At 42.7% G+C, this 17,166-nt stretch overlaps 1 protein-coding gene across 4 annotated transcripts in view; it reads right to left on the reverse strand.

Annotated features, from left to right (window-relative positions):
- PLEKHA7 (pleckstrin homology domain containing A7) overlaps positions 1-17,166 on the reverse strand; it is a 164,363-nt gene that overhangs the window by 36,498 nt on the left and 110,699 nt on the right. For all 4 annotated transcript variants that reach the window (XM_075838219.1, XM_075838217.1, XM_075838215.1 and 1 more), the window contains exon 5: positions 8,938-9,049. In XM_075838219.1, coding sequence (XP_075694334.1) covers positions 8,938-9,049 — 112 coding nt within the window. The remainder of the gene's footprint in view (positions 1-8,937; positions 9,050-17,166) is intronic.

Genomic DNA, 17,166 nt, shown 5'->3' on the forward strand with positions numbered 1-17,166 from the left:
CTATATATACAGTGTGGAGGAATATACTATATATACAGTGTGGAGGAATATACTATATATACAGTGTGGAGGAATATACTATATATACAGTGTGGAGGAATATACTATATATACAGTGTGGAGGAATATACTATATATACAGTGTGGAGGAATATACTATATACAGTGTGGAGGAATATACTATATACAGTGTAGAGGAATATACTATATATACAGTGTGGAGGAATATACTATATATACAGTGTGGAGGAATATACTATATACAGTGTGGAGGAATATACTATATACAGTGTGGAGGAATATACTATATACAGTGTGGAGGAATATACTATATACACAGTGTGGAGGAATATACTATATACACAGTGTGGAGGAATATACTATATATACAGTGTGGAGGAATATACTATATACACAGTGTGGAGGAATATACTATATACACAGTGTGGAGGAATATACTATATATACAGTGTGGAGGAATATACTATATATACAGTGTGGAGGAATATACTATATATACAGTGTGGAGGAATATACTATATACACAGTGTGGAGGAATATACTATATATACAGTGTGGAGGAATATACTATATATACAGTGTGGAGGAATATACTATATATACAGTGTGGAGGAATATACTATATATACAGTGTGGAGGAATATACTATATATACAGTGTGGAGGAATATACTATATATACAGTGTGGAGGAATATACTATATATACAGTGTGGAGGAATATACTATATATACAGTGTGGAGGAATATACTATATATACAGTGTGGAGGAATATACTATATATACAGTGTGGAGGAATATACTATATACACAGTGTGGAGGAATATACTATATATACAGTGTGGAGGAATATACTATATATACAGTGTGGAGGAATATACTATATATACAGTGTGGAGGAATATACTATATATACAGTGTGGAGGAATATACTATATATACAGTGTGGAGGAATATACTATATACACAGTGTGGAGGAATATACTATATACACAGTGTGGAGGAATATACTATATATACAGTGTGGAGGAATATACTATATATACAGTGTGGAGGAATATACTATATATACAGTGTGGAGGAATATACTATATATACAGTGTGGAGGAATATACTATATATACAGTGTGGAGGAATATACTATATATACAGTGTGGAGGAATATACTATATACACAGTGTGGAGGAATATACTATATATACAGTGTGGAGGAATATACTATATATACAGTGTGGAGGAATATACTATATATACAGTGTGGAGGAATATACTATATATACAGTGTGGAGGAATATACTATATATACACAGTGTGGAGGAATATACTATATACAGTGTGGAGGAATATACTATATATACAGTGTGGAGGAATATACTATATATACAGTGTGGAGGAATATACTATATACACAGTGTGGAGGAATATACTATATATACAGTGTGGAGGAATATACTATATATACAGTGTGGAGGAATATACTATATACAGTGTGGAGGAATATACTATATATACAGTGTGGAGGAATATACTATATATACAGTGTGGAGGAATATACTATATACACAGTGTGGAGGAATATACTATATATACAGTGTAGAGGAATATACTATATACAGTGTGGAGGAATATACTATATATACAGTGTGGAGGAATATACTATATATACAGTGTGGAGGAATATACTATATATACAGTGTGGAGGAATATACTATATACACAGTGTGGAGGAATATACTATATACAGTGTGGAGGAATATACTATATATACAGTGTGGAGGAATATACTATATATACAGTGTGGAGGAATATACTATATACACAGTGTGGAGGAATATACTATATATACAGTGTGGAGGAATATACTATATATACAGTGTGGAGGAATATACTATATATACAGTGTGGAGGAATATACTATATATACAGTGTGGAGGAATATACTATATATACAGTGTGGAGGAATATACTATATATACAGTGTGGAGGAATATACTATATATACAGTGTGGAGGAATATACTATATATACAGTGTGGAGGAATATACTATATACACAGTGTGGAGGAATATACTATATATACAGTGTGGAGGAATATACTATATACACAGTGTGGAGGAATATACTATATACACAGTGTGGAGGAATATACTATATATACAGTGTGGAGGAATATACTATATACACAGTGTGGAGGAATATACTATATATACAGTGTGGAGGAATATACTATATACACAGTGTGGAGGAATATACTATATACAGTGTGGAGGAATATACTATATATACAGTGTGGAGGAATATACTATATACAGTGTGGAGGAATATACTATATATACAGTGTGGAGGAATATACTATATATACAGTGTGGAGGAATATACTATATACAGTGTGGAGGAATATACTATATATACAGTGTGGAGGAATATACTATATACAGTGTGGAGGAATATACTATATATACAGTGTGGAGGAATATACTATATATACAGTGTGGAGGAATATACTATATACACAGTGTGGAGGAATATACTATATATACAGTGTGGAGGAATATACTATATACAGTGTGGAGGAATATACTATATATACAGTGTGGAGGAATATACTATATACAGTGTGGAGGAATATACTATATATACAGTGTGGAGGAATATACTATATATACAGTGTGGAGGAATATACTATATATACAGTGTGGAGGAATATACTATATATACAGTGTGGAGGAATATACTATATATACAGTGTGGAGGAATATACTATATATACAGTGTGGAGGAATATACTATATATACAGTGTGGAGGAATATACTATATATACAGTGTGGAGGAATATACTATATATACAGTGTGGAGGAATATACTATATATACAGTGTGGAGGAATATACTATATACAGTGTGGAGGAATATACTATATATACAGTGTGGAGGAATATACTATATATACAGTGTGGAGGAATATACTATATATACAGTGTGGAGGAATATACTATATATACAGTGTGGAGGAATATACTATATATACAGTGTGGAGGAATATACTATATATACAGTGTGGAGGAATATACTATATACACAGTGTGGAGGAATATACTATATATACAGTGTGGAGGAATATACTATATATACAGTGTGGAGGAATATACTATATACACAGTGTGGAGGAATATACTATATATACAGTGTGGAGGAATATACTATATATACAGTGTGGAGGAATATACTATATACACAGTGTGGAGGAATATACTATATACACAGTGTGGAGGAATATACTATATATACAGTGTGGAGGAATATACTATATATACAGTGTGGAGGAATATACTATATATACAGTGTGGAGGAATATACTATATATACAGTGTGGAGGAATATACTATATATACAGTGTGGAGGAATATACTATATACACAGTGTGGAGGAATATACTATATACAGTGTGGAGGAATATACTATATACACAGTGTGGAGGAATATACTATATATACAGTGTGGAGGAATATACTATATATACAGTGTGGAGGAATATACTATATATACAGTGTGGAGGAATATACTATATATACAGTGTGGAGGAATATACTATATACAGTGTGGAGGAATATACTATATATACAGTGTGGAGGAATATACTATATACACAGTGTGGAGGAATATACTATATATACAGTGTGGAGGAATATACTATATATACAGTGTGGAGGAATATACTATATATACAGTGTGGAGGAATATACTATATACACAGTGTGGAGGAATATACTATATATACAGTGTGGAGGAATATACTATATATACAGTGTGGAGGAATATACTATATATACAGTGTGGAGGAATATACTATATACACAGTGTGGAGGAATATACTATATATACAGTGTGGAGGAATATACTATATATACAGTGTGGAGGAATATACTATATACAGTGTGGAGGAATATACTATATATACAGTGTGGAGGAATATACTATATACACAGTGTGGAGGAATATACTATATATACAGTGTGGAGGAATATACTATATATACAGTGTGGAGGAATATACTATATATACAGTGTGGAGGAATATACTATATATACAGTGTGGAGGAATATACTATATACACAGTGTGGAGGAATATACTATATATACAGTGTGGAGGAATATACTAGTATATACAGTGTGGAGGAATATACTATATATACAGTGTGGAGGAATATACTATATATACAGTGTGGAGGAATATACTATATACAGTGTGGAGGAATATACTATATACAGTGTGGAGGAATATACTATATATACAGTGTGGAGGAATATACTATATATACAGTGTGGAGGAATATACTATATATACAGTGTGGAGGAATATACTATATATACAGTGTGGAGGAATATACTATATATACAGTGTGGAGGAATATACTATATATACAGTGTGGAGGAATATACTATATATACAGTGTGGAGGAATATACTATATACAGTGTGGAGGAATATACTATATACACAGTGTGGAGGAATATACTATATATACAGTGTGGAGGAATATACTATATATACAGTGTGGAGGAATATACTATATATACAGTGTGGAGGAATATACTATATACACAGTGTGGAGGAATATACTATATATACAGTGTGGAGGAATATACTATATATACAGTGTGGAGGAATATACTATATATACAGTGTGGAGGAATATACTATATATACAGTGTGGAGGAATATACTATATACACAGTGTGGAGGAATATACTATATATACAGTGTGGAGGAATATACTATATATACAGTGTGGAGGAATATACTATATATACAGTGTGGAGGAATATACTATATATACAGTGTGGAGGAATATACTATATATACAGTGTGGAGGAATATACTATATACAGTGTGGAGGAATATACTATATATACAGTGTGGAGGAATATACTATATATACAGTGTGGAGGAATATACTATATACACAGTGTGGAGGAATATACTATATACACAGTGTGGAGGAATATACTATATACAGTGTGGAGGAATATACTATATACACAGTGTGGAGGAATATACTATATATACAGTGTGGAGGAATATACTATATATACAGTGTGGAGGAATATACTATATATACAGTGTGGAGGAATATACTATATATACAGTGTGGAGGAATATACTATATATACAGTGTGGAGGAATATACTATATATTATATATATATATATACAGTGTGGAGGAATATACTATATATACAGTGTGGAGGAATATACTATATATACAGTGTGGAGGAATATACTATATACACAGTGTGGAGGAATATACTATATATACAGTGTGGAGGAATATACTATATACAGTGTGGAGGAATATACTATATATACAGTGTGGAGGAATATACTATATATACAGTGTGGAGGAATATACTATATATACAGTGTGGAGGAATATACTATATATACAGTGTGGAGGAATATACTATATATACACAGTGTGGAGGAATATACTATATATACAGTGTGGAGGAATATACTATATATACAGTGTGGAGGAATATACTATATATACAGTGTGGAGGAATATACTATATACAGTGTGGAGGAATATACTATATATACAGTGTGGAGGAATATACTATATATACAGTGTGGAGGAATATACTATATATACAGTGTGGAGGAATATACTATATACACAGTGTGGAGGAATATACTATATATACAGTGTGGAGGAATATACTATATACACAGTGTGGAGGAATATACTATATACACAGTGTGGAGGAATATACTATATATACAGTGTGGAGGAATATACTATATATACAGTGTGGAGGAATATACTATATATACAGTGTGGAGGAATATACTATATATACAGTGTGGAGGAATATACTATATATACAGTGTGGAGGAATATACTATATACACAGTGTGGAGGAATATACTATATACAGTGTGGAGGAATATACTATATACACAGTGTGGAGGAATATACTATATATACAGTGTGGAGGAATATACTATATATACAGTGTGGAGGAATATACTATATATACAGTGTGGAGGAATATACTATATATACAGTGTGGAGGAATATACTATATACACAGTGTGGAGGAATATACTATATATACAGTGTGGAGGAATATACTATATACACAGTGTGGAGGAATATACTATATATACAGTGTGGAGGAATATACTATATACAGTGTGGAGGAATATACTATATATACAGTGTGGAGGAATATACTATATATACAGTGTGGAGGAATATACTATATATACAGTGTGGAGGAATATACTATATATACAGTGTGGAGGAATATACTATATATACAGTGTGGAGGAATATACTATATATACAGTGTGGAGGAATATACTATATATACACAGTGTGGAGGAATATACTATATATACAGTGTGGAGGAATATACTATATATACACAGTGTGGAGGAATATACTATATACACAGTGTGGAGGAATATACTATATATACAGTGTGGAGGAATATACTATATATACAGTGTGGAGGAATATACTATATACAGTGTGGAGGAATATACTATATATACAGTGTGGAGGAATATACTATATACACAGTGTGGAGGAATATACTATATATACAGTGTGGAGGAATATACTATATACACAGTGTGGAGGAATATACTATATATACAGTGTGGAGGAATATACTATATATACAGTGTGGAGGAATATACTATATACAGTGTGGAGGAATATACTATATATACAGTGTGGAGGAATATACTATATACACAGTGTGGAGGAATATACTATATACACAGTGTGGAGGAATATACTATATATACAGTGTGGAGGAATATACTATATATACAGTGTGGAGGAATATACTATATATACAGTGTGGAGGAATATACTATATATACAGTGTGGAGGAATATACTATATACAGTGTGGAGGAATATACTATATATACAGTGTGGAGGAATATACTATATATACAGTGTGGAGGAATATACTATATATACAGTGTGGAGGAATATACTATATACACAGTGTGGAGGAATATACTATATATACAGTGTGGAGGAATATACTATATATACAGTGTGGAGGAATATACTATATATACAGTGTGGAGGAATATACTATATACACAGTGTGGAGGAATATACTATATATACAGTGTGGAGGAATATACTATATATACAGTGTGGAGGAATATACTATATATACAGTGTGGAGGAATATACTATATACAGTGTGGAGGAATATACTATATACAGTGTGGAGGAATATACTATATATACAGTGTGGAGGAATATACTATATATACAGTGTGGAGGAATATACTATATATACAGTGTGGAGGAATATACTATATACACAGTGTGGAGGAATATACTATATATACAGTGTGGAGGAATATACTATATATACAGTGTGGAGGAATATACTATATATACAGTGTGGAGGAATATACTATATACACAGTGTGGAGGAATATACTATATACAGTGTGGAGGAATATACTATATACACAGTGTGGAGGAATATACTATATATACAGTGTGGAGGAATATACTATATACAGTGTGGAGGAATATACTATATATACAGTGTGGAGGAATATACTATATACAGTGTGGAGGAATATACTATATACACAGTGTGGAGGAATATACTATATATACAGTGTGGAGGAATATACTATATATACAGTGTGGAGGAATATACTATATATACAGTGTGGAGGAATATACTATATATACAGTGTGGAGGAATATACTATATATACAGTGTGGAGGAATATACTATATACAGTGTGGAGGAATATACTATATACACAGTGTGGAGGAATATACTATATATACAGTGTGGAGGAATATACTATATATACAGTGTGGAGGAATATACTATATACACAGTGTGGAGGAATATACTATATATACAGTGTGGAGGAATATACTATATATACAGTGTGGAGGAATATACTATATATACAGTGTGGAGGAATATACTATATATACAGTGTGGAGGAATATACTATATATACAGTGTGGAGGAATATACTATATACAGTGTGGAGGAATATACTATATACACAGTGTGGAGGAATATACTATATATACAGTGTGGAGGAATATACTATATATACAGTGTGGAGGAATATACTATATACACAGTGTGGAGGAATATACTATATATACAGTGTGGAGGAATATACTATATATACAGTGTGGAGGAATATACTATATACAGTGTGGAGGAATATACTATATATACAGTGTGGAGGAATATACTATATATACAGTGTGGAGGAATATACTATATACACAGTGTGGAGGAATATACTATATATACAGTGTGGAGGAATATACTATATATACAGTGTGGAGGAATATACTATATACACAGTGTGGAGGAATATACTATATATACAGTGTGGAGGAATATACTATATATACAGTGTGGAGGAATATACTAGATGTATACAGAGCTCCGGGTATTTGGATACAGCTGCCTCCCCCGGATTTCTGTTCCGCACTCGTCCTGTCATTTGCATTGTAAATCCTCTGAGAATAATGAAGAGTCCGGTGTGGGGCTCCAGGTTTGCGGGCGTGCTCAGCACTGGGTCGGGGGCGTGCTGGGGACACTGTGAGCCGTGTATTACATTGCCGTGCTGTGGATGTCTCCAGGATTCTGTGTTGATATTAATAGGGTGAAATGTAACGGAACCGCAGCTGTGTCCTTCCATGAACCGCAGTCAGAGCTCTCGCAGCCACATGGGGGGGGGGGGGGGGTAGTTCTCCATTCATCTAATGATCCAAACTTCTGCCCCCGCCACTAACTCTGCTGAGCGCTTAACCCTTCCCTTCCCGCAGATGGCAGGGTCCTGCACCGTTAATCAGCAGCCCTGTAAGAGCTCACATAAGGCTGGACTCACCTTGCTGGGGGGCCTGCACTCTGCAGTGGACGTCGTCACGGCCGTGGACCCCTCGCTCACCATGCTGCTGGGTCTATGGCTCATCTGCTGAGGAGACATGATGGAGCTTTCCCTGGGGAAGACAAATGACTTAGTGTGAGGACGATGCAGCAGAGCCGGATGCCTCATCAGCGCAGTCACCTGTCCTCATCTATCGCTGGAGAAGGAAGAAGCAAGAACATCTCCGAGCCAACATCTCCCACGACTGAAGCAGCTCTGCCCGCGTGAAGGACTGCAGAGAGGGCACAGAGATCTAACCAGAGAGGGCACAGAGATCTAACCAGAGAGGGCACAGAGATCTAACCACAGAGGGCACAGAGATCTAACCAGAGAGGGCACAGAGATCTAACCAGAGAGGGCACAGAGATCTAACCAGAGAGGGCACAGAGATCTAACCACAGAGGGCACAGAGATCTAACCAGAGAGGGCACAGAGATCTAACCACAGAGGGCACAGAGATCTAACCAGAGAGGGCACAGAGATCTAACCACAGAGGGCACAGAGATCTAACCACAGAGGGCACAGAGATCTAACCACAGAGGGCACAGAGATCTAACCACAGAGATCTAACCAGAGAGGGTGACTGCAGAGACAGCACAGAGATCTAACCAGAGAGGGGGACTGCAGAGACTGCACAGAGATCTAACCAGAGAGGGTGACTGCAGAGACAGCACAGGGATCTAACCAGAGAGGGGGACTGCAGAGACAGCACAGGGATCTAACCAGAGAGGGTGACTGCAGAGACAGCACAGAGATCTAACCAGAGAGGGGGACTGCAGAGACAGAACAGAGATCTAACCAGAGAGGGGGACTGCAGAGACAGCACAGAGATCTAACCAGAGAGGGTGACTGCAGAGACAGCACAGAGATCTAACCAGAGAGGGTGACTGCAGGGACAGCACAGAGATCTAACCAGAGAGGGGGACTGCAGAGACAGCACAGAGATCTAACCAGAGAGGGGGACTGCAGAGACAGCACAGAGATCTAACCAGAGAGGGGGACTGCAGAGACTGCACAGAGATCTAACCAGAGAGGGTGACTGCAGAGACAGCACAGAGATCTAACCAGAGAGGGTGACTGCAGAGACAGCACAGAGATCTAACCAGAGAGGGTGACTGCAGAGACAGCACAGAGATCTAACCAGAGAGGGGGACTGCAGAGACAGCACAGAGATCTAACCAGAGAGGGGGACTGCAGAGACAGCACAGAGATCTAACCAGAGAGGGGGACTGCAGAGACTGCACAGAGATCTAACCAGAGAGGGGGACTGCAGAGACAGCACAGAGATCTAACCAGAGAGGGTGACTGCAGAGGCAGCACAGAGATCTAACCAGAGAGGGTGACTGCAGAGACAGCACAGAGATCTAACCAGAGAAGGTGACTGCAGAGACAGAACAGAGATCTAACCAGAGAGGGTGACTGCAGAGACAGCACAGAGATCTAACCAGAGAGGGGGACTGCAGAGACTGCACAGAGATATAACCAGAGAGGGTGACTGCAGAGACAGCACAGAGATCTAACCAAAAAGGGTGACTGCAGAGACAGCACAGAGATCTAACCAGAGAGGGGGACTGCAGAGACAGCACAGAGATCTAACCAGAGAGGGTGACTGCAGAGACAGCACAGAGATCTAACCAGAGAGGGGGACTGCAGAGACAGCACAGAGATCTAACCAGAGAGGGGGACTGCAGAGACAGCACAGAGATCTAACCAGAGAGGGTGACTGCAGAGACAGCACAGAGATCTAACCAGAGAGGGGGACTGCAGAGACTGCACAGAGATCTAACCAGAGAGGGTGACTGCAGGGACAGCACAGAGCTCTAACCAGAGAGGGGGACTGCAGAGACAGCACAGAGATCTAACCAAAAAGGGGGACTGCAGAGACAGCACAGAGATCTAACCAAAAAGGGGGACTGCAGAGACAGCACAGAGATCTAACCAGAGAGGGGGACTGCAGAGACAGCACAGAGATCTAACCAGAGAGGGTGACTGCAGAGGCAGCACAGAGATCTAACCAAAAAGGGGGACTGCAGAGACAGCACAGAGATCTAACCAGAGAGGGTGACTGCAGAGACAGCACAGAGATCTAACCAGAGAGGGGGACTGCAGAGACAGCACAGAGATCTAACCAGAGAGGGTGACTGCAGAGACAGCACAGAGATCTATCAGAGAGGGTGACTGCAGAGACAGCACAGAGATCTAACCAGAGAGGGTGACTGCAGAGACAGCACAGAGATCTAACCAGAGAGGGTGACTGCAGAGACAGCACAGAGATCTAACCAGAGAGGGCACAGAGATCTAACCAGAGAGGGCACAGAGATCTAACCAGAGAGGGCACAGAGATCTAACCACAGAGGGCACAGAGATCTAACCACAGAGGGCACAGAGATCTAACCACAGAGGGCACAGAGATCTAACCACAGAGGGCACAGAGATCTAACCACAGAGATCTAACCAGAGAGGGTGACTGCAGAGACAGCACAGAGATCTAACCAGAGAGGGTGACTGCAGAGACAGCACAGAGATCTAACCAGAGAGGGTGACTGCAGAGACTGCACAGAGATCTAACCAGAGAGGGTGACTGCAGAGACAGCACAGAGATCTAACCAGAGAGGGTGACTGCAGAGACAGCACAGAGATCTAACCAGAGAGGGTGACTGCAGAGACAGCACAGAGATCTAACCAGAGAGGGGGACTGCAGAGACTGCACAGAGATCTAACCAGAGAGGGTGACTGCAGGGACAGCACAGAGCTCTAACCAGAGAGGGGGACTGCAGAGACAGCACAGAGATCTAACCAGAGAGGGGGACTGCAGAGACAGCACAGAGATCTAACCAAAAAGGGGGACTGCAGAGACAGCACAGAGATCTAACCAAAAAGGGGGACTGCAGAGACAGCACAGAGATCTAACCAGAGAGGGGGACTGCAGAGACAGCACAGAGATCTAACCAGAGAGGGTGACTGCAGAGACAGCACAGAGATCTAACCAGAGAGGGGGACTGCAGAGACTGCACAGAGATCTAACCAGAGAGGGTGACTGCAGGGACAGCACAGAGATCTAACCAAAAAGGGGGACTGCAGAGACAGCACAGAGATCTAACCAGAGAGGGGGACTGCAGAGACAGCACAGAGATCTAACCAAAAAGGGGGACTGCAGAGACAGCACAGAGATCTAACCAGAGAGGGGGACTGCAGAGACAGCACAGAGATCTAACCAGAGAGGGTGACTGCAGAGACAGCACAGAGATCTAACCAAAAAGGGTGACTGCAGAGACAGCACAGAGATCTAACCAGAGAGGGTGACTGCAGAGACAGCACAGAGATCTAACCAGAGAGGGTGACTGCAGAGACAGCACAGAGATCTAACCAGAGAGGGTGACTGCAGAGACAGCACAGAGATCTAACCAGAGAAAGTGACTGCAGAGACAGAACAGAGATCTAACCAGAGAGGGTGACTGCAGAGACAGCACAGAGATCTAACCAGAGAGGGGGACTGCAGAGACAGCACAGAGATCTAACCAGAGAGGGGGACTGCAGAGACTGCACAGAGATCTAACCAGAGAGGGGGACTGCAGAGACAGCACAGAGATCTAACCAGAGAGGGTGACTGCAGAGGCAGCACAGAGATCTAACCAGAGAGGGTGACTGCAGAGACAGCACAGAGATCTAACCAGAGAGGGGGACTGCAGAGACTGCACAGAGATCTAACCAGAGAGGGTGACTGCAGAGACAGCACAGAGATCTAACCAGAGAGGGTGACTGCAGAGACAGCACAGAGATCTAACCAGAGAAGGTGACTGCAGAGACAGAACAGAGATCTAACCAGAGAGGGTGACTGCAGAGACAGCACAGAGATCTAACCAGAGAGGGGGACTGCAGAGACTGCACAGAGATATAACCAGAGAGGGTGACTGCAGAGACAGCACAGAGATCTAACCAAAAAGGGTGACTGCAGAGACAGCACAGAGATCTAACCAGAGAGGGGGACTGCAGAGACAGCACAGAGATCTAACCAGAGAGGGTGACTGCAGAGACAGCACAGAGATCTAACCAGAGAGGGGGACTGCAGAGACAGCACAGAGATCTAACCAGAGAGGGGGACTGCAGAGACAGCACAGAGATCTAACCAGAGAGGGTGACTGCAGAGACAGCACAGAGATCTAACCAGAGAGGGGGACTGCAGAGACTGCACAGAGATCTAACCAGAGAGGGTGACTGCAGGGACAGCACAGAGCTCTAACCAGAGAGGGGGACTGCAGAGACAGCACAGAGATCTAACCAAAAAGGGGGACTGCAGAGACAGCACAGAGATCTAACCAAAAAGGGGGACTGCAGAGACAGCACAGAGATCTAACCAGAGAGGGTGACTGCAGAGACAGCACAGAGAGCTAACCAGAGAGGGTGAATGCAGAGACAGCACAGAGATCTAACCAGAGACGGCACAGAGATCTAACCACAGAGGGCACAGAGATCTAACCAGAGAGGGTGACTGCAGAGACAGCACAGAGATCTAACCAGAGAGGGTGACTGCAGAGACAGCACAGAGATCTAACCAGAGAGGGTGACCGCAGAGACAGCACAGAGATCTAACCAGAGAGGGTGACTGCAGAGACAGCACAGAGATCTAACCAGAGAGGGTGACTGCAGAGACAGCACAGAGATCTAACCAGAGAGGGTGACTGCAGAGACAGCACAGAGATCTAACCAGAGAGGGTGACTGCAGGGACAGAACAGAGATCTAACCAGAGAGGGGGACTGCAGAGACTGCACAGAGATCTAACCAGAGAGGGGGACTGCAGAGACAGCACAGAGATCTAACCAGAGAGGGTGACTGCAGAGACAGCACAGAGATCTAACCAGAGAGGGTGACTGCAGGGACAGCACAGAGATCTAACCAGAGAGGGTGACTGCAGGGACAGCCCAGAGATCTAACCAGAGAGGGTGACTGCAGGGACAGCACAGAGCTCTAACCAGAGAGGGGGACTGCAGAGACAGCACAGAGATCTAACCAAAAAGGGGGACTGCAGAGACAGCACAGAGATCTAACCAAAAAGGGGGACTGCAGAGACAGCACAGAGATCTAACCAGAGAGGGGGACTGCAGAGACAGCACAGAGATCTAACCAGAGAGGGTGACTGCAGAGACAGCACAGAGATCTAACCAGAGAGGGGGACTGCAGAGACAGCACAGAGATCTAACCAGAGAGGGGGACTGCAGAGACAGCACAGAGATCTAACCAGAGAGGGTGACTGCAGAGACAGCACAGAGCTCTAACCAGAGAGGGTGACTGCAGAGACAGCACAGAGCTCTAACCAGAGAGGGGGACTGCAGAGACAGCACAGAGATCTAACCAGAGAGGGTGACTGCAGAGACAGAACAGAGATCTAACCAGAGAGGGTGACTGCAGAGACAGCACAGAGATCTAACCAGAGAGGGTGACTGCAGAGACAGCACAGAGATCTAACCAGAGAGGGTGACTGCAGAGACAGCACAGAGAGCTAACCAGAGAGGGTGAATGCAGAGACAGCACAGAGATCTAACCAGAGACGGCACAGAGATCTAACCACAGAGGGCACAGAGATCTAACCAGAGAGGGTGACTGCAGAGACAGCACAGAGATCTAACCAGAGAGGGTGACTGCAGAGACAGCACAGAGATCTAACCAGAGAGGGTGACCGCAGAGACAGCACAGAGATCTAACCAGAGAGGGTGACTGCAGAGACAGCACAGAGATCTAACCAGAGAGGGGGACTGCAGAGACAGCACAGAGATCTAACCAGAGAGGGTGACTGCAGAGACAGCACAGAGATCTAACCAGAGAGGGGGACTGCAGAGACAGCACAGAGATCTAACCAGAGAGGGTGACTGCAGGGACAGCACAGAGATCTAACCAGAGAAGGTGACTGGAGAGACAGCACAGAGATCTAACCAGAGAGGGTGACTGCAGAGACTGCACAGAGATCTAACCAGAGAGGGGGACTGCAGAGACAGCACAGAGATCTAACCAGAGAGGGTGACTGCAGAGACAGCACAGAGATCTAACCAGAGAGGGGGACTGCAGAGACAGCACAGAGATCTAACCAGAGAGGGTGACTGCAGAGACAGCACAGAGATCTAACCAGAGAGGGTGACTGCAGAGACAGCACAGAGATCTAACCAGAGAGGGTGACTGCAGGGACAGCACAGAGATCTAACCAGAGAGGATGACTGCAGAGACAGCACAGAGATCTAACCAGAGAGGGTGACTGCAGAGACAGCACAGAGATCTAACCAGAGAGGGTGACTGCAGAGACAGCACAGAGATCTAACCAGAGAGGGGGACTGCAGGGACAGCACAGAGATCTAACCAGAGAGGGTGACTGCAGAGACTGCACAGAGATCTAACCAGAGAGGGGGACTGCAGAGACAGCACAGAGATCTAACCAGAGAGGGTGACTGCAGAGACAGCACAGAGATCTAACCAGAGAGGGGGACTGCAGAGACAGCACAGAGATCTAACCAGAGAGGGTGACTGCAGAGACTGCACAGAGATCTAACCAGAGAGGGTGACTGCAGAGACAGCACAGAGATCTAACCAGAGAGGGTGACTGCAGAGACAGCACAGAGATCTAACCAGAGAGGGTGACTGCAGAGACAGCACAGAGATCTAACCAGAGAGGGTGACTGCAGAGACAGCACAGAGATCTAACCAGAGAGGGTGACTGCAGAGACAGAACAGAGATCTAACCAGAGAGGGTGACTGCAGAGACAGCACAGAGATCTAACCAGAGAGGGGAACTGCAGAGACAGCACAGAGATCTAACCAGAGAGGGTGACTGCAGAGACAGCACAGAGATCTAACCAGAGAGGGTGACTGCAGAGACAGCACAGAGATCTAACCAGAGACGGCACAGAGATCTAACCACAGAGGGCACAGAGATCTAACCAGAGAGGGTGACTGCAGAGACAGCACAGAGATCTAACCAGAGAGGGTGACTGCAGAGACAGCACAGAGATCTAACCAGAGAGGGGGACTGCAGAGACTGCACAGGGATCTAACCAGAGAAGGTGACTGCAGAGACTGCACAGAGATCTAACCAGAGAGGGTGACTGCAGAGACAGCACAGAGATCTAACCAGAGAGGGTGACTGCAGAGACAGCACAGAGATCTAACCAGAGAGGGTGACTGCAGAGACAGCACAGAGATCTAACCAGAGAGGGTGACTGCAGAGACAGCACAGAGATCTAACCAGAGGGTGACTGCAGAGACAGCACAGAGATCTAACCAGAGAGGGTGACTGCAGAGACAGAACAGAGATCTAACCAGAGAGGGTGACTGCAGAGACAGCACAGAGATCTAACCAGAGAGGGGGACTGCAGAGACAGCACAGAGATCTAACCAGAGAGGATGACTGCAGAGACAGCACAGAGATCTAACCAGAGAGGATGACTGCAGAGACAGCTCAGAGATCTAACCAGAGAAGGTGACTGCAGAGACAGCACAGAGCTCTAACCAGAGAGGGGGACTGCAGAGACAGCACAGAGATCTAACCAGAGAGGGTGACTGCAGAGACAGCACAGAGATCTAACCAGAGAGGGTGACTGCAGAGACAGCACAGGGATCTAACCAGAGAGGGGGACTGCAGAGACTGCACAGAGATCTAACCAGAGAGGGGGACTGCAGAGACAGCACAGAGATCTACCAGAGAGGGTGACTGCAGGGACAGCACAGAGATCTAACCAGAGAGGGTGACTGCAGGGACAGCACAGAGATCTAACCAGAGAGGGTGACTGCAGAGAGGACAGAGATCTAACCAGAGAGGGTGACTGCAGAGACCGTACAGAGATCTAACCAGAGAAGGTGACTGCAGAGACAGCACAGAGATCTAACCAGAGAGGGGGACTGCAGAGACAGCACAGAGATCTAACCAGAGAGGGTGACTGCAGAGAGGACAGAGATCTAACCAGAGAGGGTGACTGCAGGGACAGCACAGAGATCTAACCAGAGAGGGGGACTGCAGGGACAGCACAGAGATCTAACCAGAGAGGGTGACTGCAGAGACAGCACAGAGATCTAACCAGAGAGGGTGACTGCAGAGACAGCTCAGAGATCTAACCAGAGAGGGTGACTGCAGAGACAGCTCAGAGATCTAACCAGAGAGGGTGACTGCAGAGACAGCACAGAGATCTAACCAGAGAGGGTGACTGCAG

This window comes from Rhinoderma darwinii, chromosome 9 (assembly GCF_050947455.1).
Source record: "Rhinoderma darwinii isolate aRhiDar2 chromosome 9, aRhiDar2.hap1, whole genome shotgun sequence".
Lineage (NCBI taxonomy): Eukaryota > Metazoa > Chordata > Amphibia > Anura > Rhinodermatidae > Rhinoderma > Rhinoderma darwinii.